This window comes from Thamnophis sirtalis, unplaced genomic scaffold (genome assembly GCF_051295495.1).
Source record: "Thamnophis sirtalis isolate CommonGarterSnake01/CBP01778 unplaced genomic scaffold, rThaSir2_p1.2 scaffold_10, whole genome shotgun sequence".
Classification (NCBI taxonomy): Eukaryota; Metazoa; Chordata; class Lepidosauria; order Squamata; family Natricidae; genus Thamnophis; species Thamnophis sirtalis.
This window is the reverse complement of record NW_028261390.1, coordinates 46,211,808-46,228,814: the sequence shown is the minus strand read 5'-3', so window position 1 is coordinate 46,228,814 and position 17,007 is coordinate 46,211,808. Positions and strand designations below refer to the sequence as shown.

At 35.0% G+C, this 17,007-nt stretch overlaps 1 protein-coding gene across 15 annotated transcripts in view; it reads right to left on the bottom strand.

The window, feature by feature from the left end:
* Positions 1-17,007, bottom strand: part of SORBS2 (sorbin and SH3 domain containing 2) — a 189,742-nt gene that overhangs the window by 28,163 nt on the left and 144,572 nt on the right. For 9 of the 15 annotated variants that reach the window (XM_087724498.1, XM_087724501.1, XM_087724505.1 and 6 more), the window contains 5 exons: positions 15,430-15,513; positions 13,239-13,295; positions 9,162-9,211; positions 7,499-7,686; positions 2,197-3,762 (listed from right to left, as the gene is read on the bottom strand). In XM_087724498.1, coding sequence (XP_087580624.1) covers positions 2,197-3,762; positions 7,499-7,686; positions 9,162-9,211; positions 13,239-13,295; positions 15,430-15,513 — 1,945 coding nt within the window. The remainder of the gene's footprint in view (positions 1-2,196; positions 3,763-7,498; positions 7,687-9,161; positions 9,212-13,238; positions 13,296-15,429; positions 15,514-17,007) is intronic. The other 6 variants (XM_087724508.1, XM_087724511.1, XM_087724504.1 and 3 more) reach the window with 3 other exon arrangements.

Below are 17,007 nucleotides of genomic sequence, written 5' to 3'. Positions count from 1 at the left end.
TGTATGTTTTATGTTAGACTAGATTAGATTACGCATTTGCCACATTACTGTTTATTCTACTTGTTTTAGAACAAGTAGATATCAAAATGTGATCTCCAGATTAGGAGTGCAGTGCTTATTTTTCTGCTCTCTTTGCGGCCACTTTTCCCAAAGATACCATTTGTTGTAAGGGGAATTTTGGGGAAAACGCTCATGGAGACTATTTTCTCTGAAAAGAGGGAAGGATGAAAGCTTCTAGCATACCATGCAATTAGTCTGAAGCACTGCTGCTATTTTTTTAAATAAAATAATCACAGATCAAACAAATACCTGCTTTCCAGGTTAAGTGATATCTAGAAGTTCACATTTCTAGCTCACAAAACTCAATTGTTTATATATATGTCCATGAAATAGAATTGCACCCTTTCAGTGTGATCGCAAGTAGGGAAAAGGCCTATTAAATTCAGCGGATTGATTACTGAGTAAACATATTTAAGATTAGTATTTGACAAGCTGAAAATACCTATGTAAGTATATTAACGTGAAGAAAAAAATAATGTAGTTCATTAACACTTTCTAAGCAGCTTTGTAAGTTTCACAGTTCATTTTTATAGAAATCCTCAATGAGAAATAATTTCAATAATTTGCTATTTTCAAATAACTATTTGTATTTGTGGTACCCTAAACCAGAATTTCTCAAGCTTGGTAACTTTAAAATGTGTGGACATAAACATTCCCAGGATTTAGCTTCAAGTGCTATTTGTGTTAGGGATACCTCTCATATCAGAAATTACCACTGCATGTAAGAAATGGTAGAAAGGGCATATAACTAAACTTAAATAATATGATCAATTTATTACATTTACATGGAACAAGAAGCTTCTGGACCCATTTTTGCACAACAATTCTAGTTGTTGGTTTATTTATTTACCAAATTTATATGGCTGCTCACATCACAAGAAGTGATGCAACAATGGTAAATGCAAAAGCACTATGAAGTTTGGACTCAAATATTCTCCTTTCTTTTTCTTCCCACTGGACAAAGGAGACAGGCACGCTCATTTTAAGCTAATCAAGTAGTAGATAACTACGTGAACTCTAGCTAGTGTAAGGCAGTATTGATTTACCAATAAGCCAGGAGTATAAACTATTTATTTTAAACAAGACTTTAATGATATGTGACTTTACTGATGCTGCTAAAATATAATTCCTTATATTGCTTGCCAGTGGAATCAGCTTGGAACTATGGTTTAGCAACCCACTGTTTAATGTTGCTCTTAAATAAGCAGATCTACCCCCAAATTTAGTGTCACATGAAATTTCATTTAACAGAGGACATTTCTAATCTCAGCCTCACTGGAGAAGATGTGAGGGGCAGCAGAGGATCCATAGCTTTCTATTGCTGCTGATAATGAGCCATACACCTACCATAGGTGCAGAGAAGACCATGATTGGGTTGAATTTTTAAATATTATATACTATTAATGGAGATCATGAATTTGCTATTACTGTTATTTTTATTGAAACATAGACTTTAGCTAAGTAGATGAAATTGCAACTGTAATATTCCTTACCTTGGTTTTATCCCGTAGGACTTGTTCTCCTCAATATTAAATGAAGCCATTTTAGAATTAGTTGATTTTAATGTTGCCACCATCATTGCATAGATGGAAGTTTAGATTAGTGAGCCAAACATTCAATTCAGCCCTTAATTATGTTTCTACATAACTCAATTATTTTGCAAATTTTGATTAAAATAATTTTAAAACAAGTGTGTGTTTTCTTATTACTTCATCTTGTACTTTCTTATATTCAGGTGACCATATATTTTATTAGGAAGTCTTTTCCCAAAAATTATTGATATAAAAATTAGACCAATTGAGACTTTTCTCACTGTGTGATGTTAAGTTCCATTATGAATCACTGCTCTCTTATTTCAGTAACTATTCAAATGCTGATAACAAAAGGCTACTAATCTAAACTTCCATCTATGCAATGATGGTAGCAACATTACTTTTTTGTTGGCTGGTCTGAAAAGCACATCTATGTACACTGTTATTGTTCTCAACTGCTTTTTTTTTTCATTTTTATGACTGACTGTACAACAGAAAATTTCTAGGCTGTATAAGGTGCACAACACAAATGTAATGGGAACGAACTAGAAAGGATAAGGGTGAATGACTCAAACACAAGCATAAAGAAAAGGAAGTAATCCACCTTGGAGAAACAGTGCATTATCATATTCCTGGCTGCTGCTGTTGGTAGCATCCATGTCTTGATAAGAGGCACTGAGAGGCAAACTTCTGCATTCATTCTGGTACAACGGACAGTGAATAGCACCATCATGAGGCAGTGGATGCAAAGGCTGGCGTATGGGACTTTTTCTAAAAACTTTAAGGGAGGAATTCCTTTCAGGAATGTCTGGAAGCAATTCAGAAATAAGTCTGTGCAATATACTATTGTCAGGCAAGCTTCCCCTTCTTTTCTCTGCTTTGATTTGGTCACATATATCTTTAAGAGCGGAGTCCAGGGCGTCAAAGACTGATGATTTGCATTTAGTCTTTTCAGCCTGCTTTTTGGGGAGTGTGTTTTTTTTCCTCCGGAAAGGCACTGGGCTGACTAGGAAGGCTAGTTTAGAGAGGCCAGCATCGGAATCTTGTCGCTTAGGATCTTCTGGGGTAGTTTCCTGTTTAGCCCTTGCATGCTTCAGCATGGTGGTGAAGCGGGTGTATGAGGCTGGACATCTTCCTTTGCAGGAGCTGACAAGATGCTTGTGATGATGGTGATGTCCTGATCCGTAAAAGCTTTCTGAGGATGTGAAGGAGAAGTGATCAAAATCACTTTCACTACAAAAAGATGAGCCTTCTATCTGTATGAAGTCACTCATGTCAGAGACCACTCCATCTTGGTCGCTGTCTGAATAGTCCATCTGTGATCTTTGTGGTTCCTCACTAGTTACTTCAATGTGAATTGGCACCAGAGTGTTGGACTTGTAATTCTTTTGCCCCTGAGTAGTGTGCCTATTCTGATTTTCTTCATCCAGCAAGGATTCAATAGAAAACCGTCTCATTGTACAAAAGCCATTTTTAGGGGGTTCCAGGAAGCTTACAGTTGATAATGCTTCTTCCCCTAAATTAGGCATTGATTTAGATTTCTGAATTAGTTTTTCAAATTCAGATATTCTATTGGGCACCATGTCTCTTGGTACTTCCTCTGTGGAGGATTCTTTCCAGCCATGTAGCAAGCTCTTATGCTGTTCCTTTTCATACTGCAGTACTCTGGATTTTACAGAACAAATCACCTCGGAGTTAAGCAAGTCTTTGCGGTTAATGCGGTGCATTCTTTTGTACAGTTTTAGGAATCCTGGAGCATCATGGGCAGACCTAAGATGTGCCCTTGACCGACTGGAACCGTGAGCTTCAGAGGAATATGGGGAAGCCCAGGCAAGGGAAGAATCACCTTTGGAATTGTCTGCACACAACAGAGACACCATACTTTCAGATTTATTCTGTGTATCAGAGAAGCAACAATGATCATCAGCTAGTAGGTCATCGTAGCTGCGAGATTTGCGTTTGGGAGAGGAAGTCTCTTCAGTGCTGCTCCAGACTTCTGCATTCTGACGGGCCATTTGCCAGCCATTCTTGTAGCTGAGGGCTCTTCTTGAATCACCTGGAACAGCTAATCGCTGCCCATAATTCTTACCATAATCTAAATCATTTGAGGTGTTCTGGTTGGGGACTGAATAACTGGAAAGGGATGAATATATTTTGCTAATATCCCCACCTTTATAATCCACAGAGCAGCATGGTGAAAAAGAGACATTGCCAGAAATTAACAGATTCAAAAGTAGACAGAAAAATAACAATTATTACATGCCAGAAAGGAATCAGGGGTTGGGAATCACTTTGATTTTCTTAACAATTATGGCATAATATGCATGCCTAAAACACAATAATCATTAAGTTAACTTTGGATTCCACTATTAATATAGAAAGACTTTCTTATGTATCTTCACATTTTTTAAATGGAAACCTGTGTACCATTTCTCACCTAGTCTCCCTGTCATGCTATAAAATTGTGTACATACATTATCATCTTTGTCAGCCTTGAAGGTAAGTTAACTAAAAAAAATTAACTGTACCACCTGTTCAGAAATCTAACCCAGGCAATAAAATGAAAAAACAGCCCAATAATTGCTGAAAATGGACAAAATGAAAAGAAAATGTGATTTTTGGTTCAGCTGATTATAAAGGGTGAAATGTGGAGGAAAACGGAACTACATAATGTAACTCTTAAGGGCGGGAGAAATAGTAGAAGTTTATTTGTAACTGCTATATAGAATATCAGAATCCACATTTTAAATGTTCTTTCTTTCTTAATCTATATTATTCCCACTATCTTTCATTTGATCTTCTTCCTTTTTCTGTTTTCTTTTTATATATTTTCTTGTTCAGTTTTTGATTGTGTAAAAGGTTTAAATAAAAACTATACATTAAAAAACAGCCTAATAGAAACCCAGATATAGATGTATTGCTACTTGGAAAGACTTGGAACAATTAGAAAATTGATAGTACATAGTAACCTTAGGGCCCCTTTGCAGTTTTTCCAATTTAAAAATAAGATTTTCCATTTTTTTCTCTGTCACTCTCTGTCTCTTTCCCCACAACTTTTTTTCCTCTGGTTATTCCCTTGTATTGGTGATATTTATAGTGTGACAGTGTAAACAATGGGGAAGGTTTTAAGCTGAAAACTGAAAGCTGAAAACTTTAATCAATGGATTTACGGGGAAAACAATTACTGGTAAATGTGAACTGATATGTTGGAATAAAATTTTGGTAACAGGGAATGATGGGAGTTTAACAGATCTAAAGTTTGTTAATTTGGGAAAAAGCAAAATAAAGGCACTTTATCCATAACTTTCTAAAATCATTGCCTGGATTAGATTAGTTCCAGCAAAATGGAATAAAACAGAATTGCTATTTGTCCAAGCATTGAACACTGAGATTCTGCAATACAATATAGAAAATGTTACAAATATATACAAACAATTATCACATCTTGCCTCAGATAATATTAGCTAAGTACTGATACTGATTACTAATTCTGTACCCTGAAGTATTAAAACTAGAAATGTGTTAAATGTTAAATTAGCATGCAATTAAATAATCCTTAGAAAAAAGTTATCTTAAATGCCTCCGATTTTAGAAAAGCAGAAAATGCAAACAGTCCTGATTTTCAGTGGAAGATATTGGTACATTGAGACATTTAACTATATGATTTGTGTGTGTGTGTGTGTGTGTGTGTGTGTGTGTGTGTGTGTGTGTAAATATTCCTCAACTAACGACTATAATTGAGCCTAAAATTTCCATTGCTAAGGAGGCAGTTGTTAAATGAATCACTACCTTTTTTGTTTTGATGGGCTGTACCAGAAAGCTATTCATCACAGCTGGCAGAGGGAGGCGTTGCTGGAGACAATGTGTTTGGTTTATGGCTGTGTGTGTTTGTTTCTTGTGCTTTCTGCTTGACTTTGTCCCTTGGAGACTCTGAACTTCTTTTGCCAAGTAAGCTCTTGCTAGTGTATTTCAGCTTGGCCAGGTAGATTTAAGTTTGTTTGATGGGCTTATTTGTTGGAGCAACTTTCCATTGTTTTATGGACTGCTTCTGGCTGGATTTATTTGGGATAGTTCTGAGGTTGCATGAAAGGAATTGCTGGAGAACATCAATAAACCCTCTAAATCACACCTGTGTATGTGTGTGTGTGTGTGTGTGTGTGAGTGGGGCACCACAGGTAGACACAGTAGTCACCTACAGGTGAAAAGGGTTTTTTAATTAAAAGAACCATCTGCCATTTTAACCCAAAAGGAAGATAATACAAGAGAAGAGTAGATTTTCTTTAGAAAAAATCATACCTATAGATAAAAATCATGTGCAATGCCAAGCTTTCCCACTTTTTCAACCAAGGGTTGTCAACTTTGGTTGAAACCTCTATTGGAGATTGCTCCAATAATGTGTGCAAATGACACAAAAACACTTATGCCTCTGTATATAAATTCCTGAACATGCACATGTTTGCACGCACACAGGCATATTTATGTGGGTATCTGATAGAAGCTACACTCCAAAAAAGGCTGATCCAGAACAAAAAAGCTAAATGTATATTTGAATATTATATCCAAAGATCCAATTTATAAAATTAAGGGACCCTTCATATACATATTGCAACTATTCCTTCTTTTACTATAAAATACTCTTACGTGAGTATATATTTACACTTCTCCCTTCTTTCCAACATAAATAGCAAAAAAGAAAAAAAAGGAGAAGAGGAAGGAAAGGCAAAAAATAGAATATAAATGAGTTAAATGGAAGGATAGCTATATTAGGAAAGGAAAGGGAAGGAAAAAAGAATAGAGAGAAGAAAGCTGAATGGAATTGGGACAAATAGAGGTATGTAATAAGGACAGTAAGAAAAAAAACAAAGGAGTTTTTTTTAGATATTACAACAAATACTAATTTCATAGGCAAACAGTCTTTTCCACCCAATGGCTACTCTTCACCCATTTGTTTATGTTCAATGTCTCATCTATTTTTCTCAGCAACTCTAAGATAATCTTTACTCTCTCTTCCCCCAATTCACAGTTAATTGTTGAGATGTCTGCAATGTCTGGTCCCAAAAGTCAAAATGGCAGCTGTCATGAAGCAAATCTAAGTGACAGATTTACCTCATGACTATCTAAAAATCCAGATGGAGTTTCTGCAGACATCCCTGCATAATTATTTGTGGGGAAGGGGGAAGTCATATTCCAATTGGGTAAACGGTACGTGGGTGCCTTTTCAATGTAAAATTTTGAATCATGGTAACATTGCAGAGTTGGGGGAAATCATAGCAAACACTTCAAGTGTTGTACAATAACAATAAACAGGAAACATTAGCACCTATGTGAAATGGGGAAGTATTGCAAAAATGGAATATGGCAGAAAAAAGCCCTTACTGAATGCAGACATGGAAAGCCTGCATTAAGAATTCACTCCCCATAAATGTTTGCGAAGACAATAATTCATTTTCCTATTCAATTATTAAAAAGGGACAATCCCTTTATTGAACATTAAGAGGCATTCAGACTGTACTTCCTTTGAAAAAAATTATGTTTGTGATTTCTGTCTTGATTAGTGATGTATGAAAATCACATTTTAGAAGATATTATTATATTTGGGAAGAATATGCCCTCAATCCCTGTCTTTTTCTTGTCTGGTGAATCAACTTTAAAGTTTTTTTTTAAAGATTTTAATTGGCTTTATTTTTTTAAAAAGAAAAGGCTACAAAAGTTTTCATATGACGACATGCTGACATATCAGATTAGGAGATTAATATGAATATAAATACTGGATTTCTATCCCTTTCATTCAAATTGGATTGATGAATTTTGATTGTTTAGTAGAACTTGAAATCCATCCATATTGTTCTGGAATTCATTAATAATTGTTCCTGTTTATTTATCCTTGTGCTCATTTATTACGGTACCTTTTGCTCTTGATGGAGAAGATGGAGAAGAGGTTGTAATGGGCTTCCTAAGGGTTGAATAGGAGCTCTGGGTATCTGTACGACCAAGAGTGTATCGATTTACATTCTGATCAGTGTGGACTTTTGGCTGAGTTACTGTAGGCTCTGACTTCCTTCGTTTTCTGTAATCACTTGAAGTACTTGCAGAACTGGGGAAGAAAATAGTAATGTAGCAAAGACATGTCTAAAATGACTTCTTAAAATCAGCAAATAATTAAGCTCATTAGCCATTGCTAACATAACTAAATACAGTATCAATAAAAAGGCAAAGACTTCCCTATCCGATCGTGTCTGACTCTAAGTTGCAGAGCTTATCTCCAATTCTTAGCTGATGAAGCCAGCATTGTCCAAATACATTTTTTGTGGTCATATGGCCAGCATGGCTATATGGCAAAGGTGCACCGAATGCTGTTACCTTTTCAACAAAGTGGTACCTATTAGTCTACTCACATTTTCATGCTTTCAACCTACTACGTAGGCAGGAGCTGGGGCAAGGAACAGGAGCTCACCCCATTGCGCGGCAATAACAACAGCAATAGTACTTAGTCTTATATACCATTTCATAATGTTTTATAGCCCTAAGTGGTTTATAGAGTTAGCATATTGCCTCCAATTTGTTTGTAAAATTCTTTGGGATAAAGGGAAAAGTTCTATTATTTGCTTTCCTTATGAGGTGGCCACGTAAGGTATCTTGATGTCTTCTTCATGTCCACCTGGAAATCTTCTCTACAATTTCCAAAGTTACAACATCCGTGTAAGAATACAAAAAAATGCAAAATTTGTTCTGCTGCAATATTATTTATAAATAATAAGAGTAGAAGGGTAATAAAATTCTAAGACAAAGCTATGTTGAGACAGAAAATGAAGCACTCCACAGTTTAGCTATCTTGTTTGGTTATTTAAAAATTTTTATGCCACTGTTTAAAATAAAAATGGTACATATAAAACATTTAAAATTGGTATACATAATACTTTATTTCAAAGCACACTAGAAAATAATTTCAATCAGATCAATATAAAAACAATTGATCATTAAAAGCAGAGATAAATGTCATTTTATATGTAGAAGAAGTTCTAGTCTACTCTTTACTCAGAGTGAAAAATATATTATGGCATTTGAGAAAAATGGAAGAATAGTACCTTCTTAAACCATATTTATGGATTATGGATTGTCTGCTTTAGGTCAACGTGGATATGTGTTTGTACAAAAATAACACATTGAAAGTGTGACATGATAAAGACCAAGATTCCCAGAATTGTGAGTTATAATGCCAACATATTTGCAAGATGAGGTTGAGAAAGGGTTAGGACCACTTTAAGACTGCTAGTTGGGTAATTTGGGGAGTCCAAATCTACACCTCTGGAAGTTGATAAGGTTGAGAAATACAGCTGTAGCACATACAGATAAATTATGATTAATTCAATGAGAAAATGACACAATGAAATTACAGCAGCTGTATAAAGTGAGAATGCTTGCAGGAAAACTTCAATCTATACTGTGCTTAACCTAAAAGGGATATGGAATTATGTTTCTGTAGGGAAAAAAATTCCAAGCATGTAATTTAAGAACTGTTGAAGTAGCCTTTTTCTTTTGAATTGTATTTATATATTTGATTTCTCTTACCTAGAAGGTCTGTCCACACGTCTGTCAGCTGGACTGTAGTATAAAGATGTCTGCAGAAATAAGCAATCATGTTAAATTGAATTTCAAAAATATTCACAATAAAACATTATATTGATTGATTGGAGACTCTCACAATCATTAGTATTAACTATGTAATTAAAAGTTGGATAGTTTTTAAACTAATTTCAAATGCTGTTTTTAATCCTGGAGCTAATGGCTTCAGAATTTTTTTTCTACCCAGTTTCTCAAATTAAACCTTGTATCCTTATATTGACTAGATAATGGAAACTATAGCAATGAAAAAAGTAATTAAAAATCACGAGGTCTTACTTGCTACAATATTAAAATCAAATCAAGGTGGAAATGATCTGTAAACATAGTTTAAACCTGTATAGCATACATTGCCATTTGTTGACTTCTTAAATTTCATCTTAAGCACACAGTTTGGTCTCCAGACTTAAAGATTTTGCTTTGGCAAAGGAGTAATATTAAAACGATTAACTGAAAATTCAAATGCTTTAAATTTGTCAGTATAAATTCAAACTTTAATAACAACAGAATTTAATCTGGTATCTTAGCAGATGTAAAGGCTTGAGCTGAAAATAGCCACATATATTGTTACACATTTATTTAATGACCATTCATTCAGCAACTTTTCACAATTATGATGAAATGAAGAGACTTATAACTGGTCCTTGTGGTTGCGGCAGCTGCTGCAGCATCCCTACATTCATGTAATTGCAATCTGGCAATTGGCTCTTGGCACCTGTCACATAATTACAACACTTAGAGCATCTCACGGTCACATGATCGTCATTTGTGACCTTCACTGTCAGACTTCAACAAAGTCAACAGGGAGGCCAGCAGGAGGCTGAAGTTGGGAGTTTCAAGATGACACACCTAAAGACCATGTGGGATTTGCTTAACGACGGCAACTGGAACTGCCCTAAATGCCATTGTAAATTGCAGCAGTCATATGATGTCACTTTACAACCATATTGCTTAGTGATGGAGCTGCTGATCCTAACTATCACTGTTAAAGGAGGAGTACCTGTACAGTATAACCAGCATGAATTGGAAAAAGAAGAACCTCGTCCCAGGTACAGCTTATCAAATACATAAACCACCTGTCTAATTAATGGTACATACATTTTATATTCAAGTAATTTCAGACATGACATGAGGAACTGCAATTGCAATTACATACTCTGAACTACTCATCTTTTTAGAAAAGTAAAAGCATTGTGGGAAAAATATATAAAAACATTGCTTCAAATTGCATTACAATCCCTAACCAGTATTACATTGCATTTATGCAGAAAACTACTAGAATTTTACTTTGAGAGTTGCTGAATTGCATCCCGTTCTTGTTTTCTAGGGCTAACAATAATCCTTCAGCCTGCCTCCCCTCCCATCATGTGTTATCTGCTGTTATTAACTGAAGGAGCCAATAATTAAACTTCTTAATACAAAACCTACACTCTAGAACTGAATTACAGTTCTTTCCTAGTTAAAAGAACCCATGTTGATATTTGAAAACAAACCATTAACCTAGTTATAATTTTATTTCTCATCAAATATTATTTCTTCCTGGTGTGGTTTAAGTCATTTTATTGGGGCAAAGGTGATTTTAGAAGTAGTGCAGACTGACAAATGTGACTTTCTTGCTTGGGTTGGGAGAATGTCACTATTGCATCAAAGGCAGGCAAGTTTAAGTTTAGGAGCTTGTAATGTAACCTCTGCCACTTGAACTGGCAGTATCGTTTGCCTAACAGGATGGCTATTCTCTGGACTTTATTCAGCATTACTCTGCAAATTGTCTCTGTAGAAGATGCACACAGGCTGTCCTCAACCTATGACCATTTGTTTAGTGATCATTCAAAGAAATCATTCTGACAGCTCTGAAAAAAGGGACTTGCAACCAGTCCTCACACATATGACCACCACAGCACTTCCACATTCACATAATCACAATCAGATGGCAACCAGATTTATTTTTTAAATTTCTATGCTGCCCTTTTCACTAATACAACAACCCTGGGAGGCTTATAACACTTGCAGCATTCTGGGCTTACAACAAGCAAAGTCAATGGGGGAAATCAGATTCATTTAATGAGTGCATGATTTGCTTCACCTTTGCAGCAAAAACGTTTTAAAATTGGGTACAGTCACAGGATGACTTCCTTAACAACTGCATCACTTTGCAACAAAAGTTCTGGTCCCAATAGTGATTGTAAGCTGAGGAACACCTATATGAAAATGTAATTCTGTATTCAAATTGTAGCATTCAAGTAAACATTGGCCAGACTGGGATTTCAGAAATATACAATAAACCTTTTATAAGGCAGAATCAACTATTAAAGAATGTGGACCCAAACTTTAAAGAAGACTGAACTCATAATCTCAATTTAGTACTTTTATTAAGTATTATGCATATTAGTAGGCCTGTTTATATAAAGAATCTTCATTGTTTGAAGACTGCAGTTTACATAAAGACTCTGTAGGATAAAAGTTTGTATTAAACAGGATAGAAATGGAAACAGAAAGTCATCATTTCCCCCCATTGCCCTATTATACTAACACCAGCCTCTTGGAAATCTTTGTGACAATCTCTTGGTTGAAGGACACCCAGTAGAAATGATTGGCTTTAGGCAGAGAGATCAGCACCATCTGGTTGCAAATTTTGATGGACAGGAAATAGCAACAAGATATATGCTGAAGTTTGCTCTTAATTCTCTCAATTACTCAATAAAGGCACATATTTTGCTCAGTTAATGACTTAAGAGTTTCTTCATTATCTAAATATATGTAATTCTACAGGTATATGAAACAAATTGGAGACAACGTATGTATTATTTTCACTTTTTGGTAAGCAAAAGGAAACTGTAACACTATCATAGAAAATTGATTAAGTTTCTTCTGCTTTAAGAATGTTGAGTTTTTAAGGAGAACATGTTCAACTGATGCCAGAAAGATGAACGTTTATAGTAATCAAAGCACCCAAACTTTAAAAAAAAACAACCAAAATATGTGAGAAATGGTATCTTCTTTCTTCAGATGTTCAGGATCTAAGTACCCATGAGTTTTTATTTTTTGTAGATGCAGTGTTTTTGAACTATTTATTGAGTTTTTAAAAAATGTATATGGCTACCCAGGATAATTCATGGAGGCTTAAAAGGTCAAAAATAACAGTATAAAAAAAACTGAAGAAGATTGCCAGGAGAAGGGTGGGGAGCAACCCACAATAAATAATTAACAATAAACAGGAAATAAAGTTTGTGCAATCCATTGAAAATTTATTTCATTACTTTAAAATTCTTAACTCTTGTCTGGTTATATGAATTTTGGATATAAACCAATATTAAGCATTTTTGGAATTAGTAATTTACTCTCCTGATTCCCAACAGATTACTGTACATACACTTTGATTTCAACACCTGAAATGTACAGTGAAATGAGTTCACTTAACACGATACCTTAAATTCTTGTCATTCTAATGTTCTAGTGCAGTATTTTGTTCAAATAGCAAAAGTCAGAATAATAACAACTATCATTCGTCATTTTCCTCCCATTTCCCATCTCCTAGTGCAGCAGCACTATTTATTGTTAAATGGTTACGGGAATGATATTTTTGGATCCTAAATGGTCTTGTTCAGCAAGACAGCTGACATATTCTTTTTGTTAAAAAGTGCTGGATTGAGCTTGGAGTTTGTTTGGTTTGGTGCCTGGGAAAAGAGGACTTTGGTTTTATCCTTGTTTTTATTAATTATTGTGAGCTATCTACAATTATTATATGAGATGTTGATGTAAATTTTGTAAATAAATAAATAAAATAAGGAAAGCATTGCTGAGATATTTTCATTGAAATATATTTCATATTTATGGGATTATAGCTGGACATTTGTGTGTGCTAATACACTAGGAAAAAAAAGAAAGAAATTATAATTGTATCATTGGAATGAGTTTCGTAGGATAGTATGCAGGTGAACAGAATGTCCTGTAATTAAATAAGAGAAAATTCAATATTTATGTTGTCCCCAAATTTTAACCATCCATTGAAGAAACATGCTGATTTACCTCTTTGGAAAGACCTGGAGGATTGTCTTGAACATAATCCAAAAGCTTTTTAGGAGGCTGCATCATATAGGTAGAATTGCGAGATGAAATGGAGAAGAATCAATGGCAGCAAGGAATGAAACATGTGGAGAAGGTGACATAGTTAGAAACTGAGTGTTGACAGATTACAAGAGTGGTAAAATGCAACAAAATGAGAGGATCAGTCTGGGGTAAAGAATATGTGATAGTAGCTAATCGTTTTAATAAACTTTCCACTGTTGTTAGTAAAGCTGAAGTTAAAAAACTAAAGGAAAACATAACTCTCCCAAATTCAGTAGCATTAAATTGGGAAAGATGGAAGAATGATGGGAGGAAAAAAAGAGAGAATATAATCACTTGGTCCTGTTTGAGGCTCTGCTGTGTTCTCAGTGAGGCTAAAGCTTTCTGTAAAATTATGGATACAATCCAAGTTTTGCTATTCTGATTGTCTTCTTCACTGGGTTAGACCTGAACAGATGTTGACTCTGGAATGAAAGAGCTCATGATGGATTGCATTCCAGATCACAGAATGAACTGTAATAAACAGCTCTCTTTAAGATCAGAAAAAGTACTAGTATATTTAGGTTAGGCTGCTAGAAAATAAAATTCCTTCAATATACCAAATTGTTACACAGAAAAATTTAGGGGCCAAAATACACTGAGATCCAAATGCCAAAGTACCGGTAAATGGACAGAAGGTATTTATTCAAAGAGGGCAGGGATAGATTTGTTATTGTAATAAGTGAGGACACAGAAAAGTGCAAGGCAGAACATTGCTCTGATTTCTAGTAGAGGCTGAATTTACCATAATGTCTAGTTTGGTCTCTCCAGGTTGCACTGAGATGGTTGTTGCAGAGCAGGGGTATCAAACTCATGTGATGTATCATCATTACGTGATGTATCGTGACTTTTTTCCCTTTTGCTAAACTGGGCGTGGCCAGCACATGACGCATCTGGCCCACAGATCACAAGCTGGACACCACTGCTACAGAGGAAGCAGCAGCTTTTGGGAAATAAGGTCTTTAGTGGACAATTAACAATGACATTGTCAAAAGTCATTAATGCCTCTTCAATTATCTGTCATTTGTGAAAAACAGGTATTTATTTCTTTTGGTGGGGTTCCCAAATGAGCTTTCATATTTTTTTGGTGTTGTTCTAATTGAATTTTTTTTCTTTAAAATCAAGAAAGCTACATTTGTGTGAGATTCTTGTATTATTCACATAGTTTGGTGACAGATGGAAACCATTGAAGGATGATGGAAGGCTTCTCTTGTGTTGTGATTATGAATCACAAGAAGAAATTCTACAACTTTCCGAATCCAAGATAGCCTGGCTATTGTAAATGTTATTTTGGAAATTACTGAAAAAAAGCTGGTCTTATGGCCTCCTCCAGAGGACTGAGGAGCACTTAAGTTCAGTTTGGGACAAATTCTGATATGCAGAACTGTCTTAGCTTTCTAGCAGCTGTGCTGTTTCACAGTTTTGTCCTCAAACCTGGGCAGCTTATGATGAACGTCCATCAAAAACTTACACATTTGTGGTGCTAATAGTTTCCTTCACACCTCATAACAGCAACGCCATCACAGAAGCAGAAGGCAGTTGTATTCCCAATGACTGTGGAGACTGCAAATCTGCAGATGGCATTGTATATTCTATTTATATTTAGAAAAATAGCCAAAGCAGAGGGCTGATGCTTGATAATATAGAAAAAAAGTTTCTTTTCTATTAGGGAATATTTATTCTCTTTCAATGTTTTTGCTCCATATAGCTTTGTGCTTTATAGTAATAATTATTCTGTTAAATCTAAATTAAATGAGAGCTAATAATACAAGTTGCATTTGTCTAGCTTTTTGTGAAAAAGTTTGAACGCTTACTGAATCCAAATTAATTATTATCAGTTTCTTATCAACTTAAAAAGCTCTGTCAGCAAACATGTGAAAAGAGGTTTACTATAACTTTATTGACTATTCTTAAGCATCCCGAAAGGTTTCTCTCCACCTCACCAATGAAATTTATATATGATAACTGCAACATTAAAAACATACTTCAAATACAATTGCAGTAATTATTCCATTTTGAATAGATGCACTTTTGGGATCTAGGCATTTTTTAAAACTAGAAATGTGTGAATTGGTCCAAATCCCTAAAACTGATATAGTCTAGCCTCACTTACCGGACGTCCAAACTCCAGTTCTGAAAAGAATTTATACCAGGGTTCATTTTCTAAATCTATGTCATCTGGATTTATGCGATCAGTCTGGAACAGTTGTGAAGGAAAAAGGAAAGGAAAAGGCACACACTGATGAAAGTGTCAGGATGTCATTCAACATACATAATAGGAAGGAAAGAAGGTGAAAAAAAAACAAAGGAATGGAGAAGGGAGGATTCATGGTGAAAAGAAATTTGATCTGAGAGTTGTCACACACTGACTGAATTCCTCTTTTTGGTCTGTTCTCCAAATAGTTGTGGTGCATATACATAATACAAAAAATGCAGTGTGTATGTGTGTATGTACACACATGTATACATGCATATTATATATACAGATTATATTATAAACACACATACATATTGTATTATGTAATTCTTGTAACTTTGATGGATTTTTTGTTTTGAAGTATGTTATACACAAGTATTAAAATATTCTCATTTTTTAAAAAAAGTAGTTCCTTTTTAGTATCTGTTTAGACAAGTGTTAGACAACCAGTGATAATTAGATGGAATTGATTTGAACCACCAAAGGAAAGTGTGTTAATTCTACATTTTAAAGCCAAGCATATAGCTGTAGTATCACAATAGCTTAAACATCTCTAAAGCTTCAGCCAAAGTTTAAAAAAAATATCCACGCAATATTGATGGTCCTTGATATAGTAACATATTCTGTGTACTTGTAAAAAGCAGGAAGGAAAGAAAAGAGCCATATATAGCATCCAGGATAACCACTTGATACTCAGTCATTCCATTAAAGCTTACCAACAATTAAAAAACTGAAAATAAACCTAGATATCCATGAGGATATCTTATATCCTCTTATAAAAGTTTAATTTACTATCCAGCATATCAGAGATTGGAATGGGTATAATGAATAATATGTCAACCCTCACTTAGACTGATTCTCTTCATGGAGAATGTATGTAATGCTAAATAAATCTATATACCATAGTAACTTTTATTGCCAATTAAATATCATCTCTTCAACTCTCTGATTGGCTTCTAAGGACCAGATGGATTACATCTAAGAGTTCTGAAAAACTGGCAGAAGTGATCTTGGAACCACTGAACATCTTTCAAAGAACCTGGAGCACTGGGGAACTATCCAATCAATATAGACCAATCAGCCTGACATCAATGCCCGGGAAGAGCCTGGAAAAGATAACCAAGATCTGTGAATAACTAGATGCAAGCAAAGTTATAACCAGAAGCCAACATGGGTTTGTCAAAAACAGATCATGTCATTCTTTGGCAAAGTGACTAAATTAGTCAAAGAGTGAAATGCTGTGGGCATAATATATTTAAATCTCAATAAGGCATTTGACAAAGTAGATCACAACCTACTTCTTGGTAAGTTACCAAAATGTGGAATAGACAGCAACACCACCAGATGAATTTATAACTGTCTAACAAACCACACTCATATGTTATCCTTAATGCAACTACATCTAAATGGAGGAAAGAAAGCAGTGGGGTAGTCCAAGGTTCTGTCTTAAGCCCAGGACTCTTCAATATCTTCATAAACAATTCAAGCACCAAG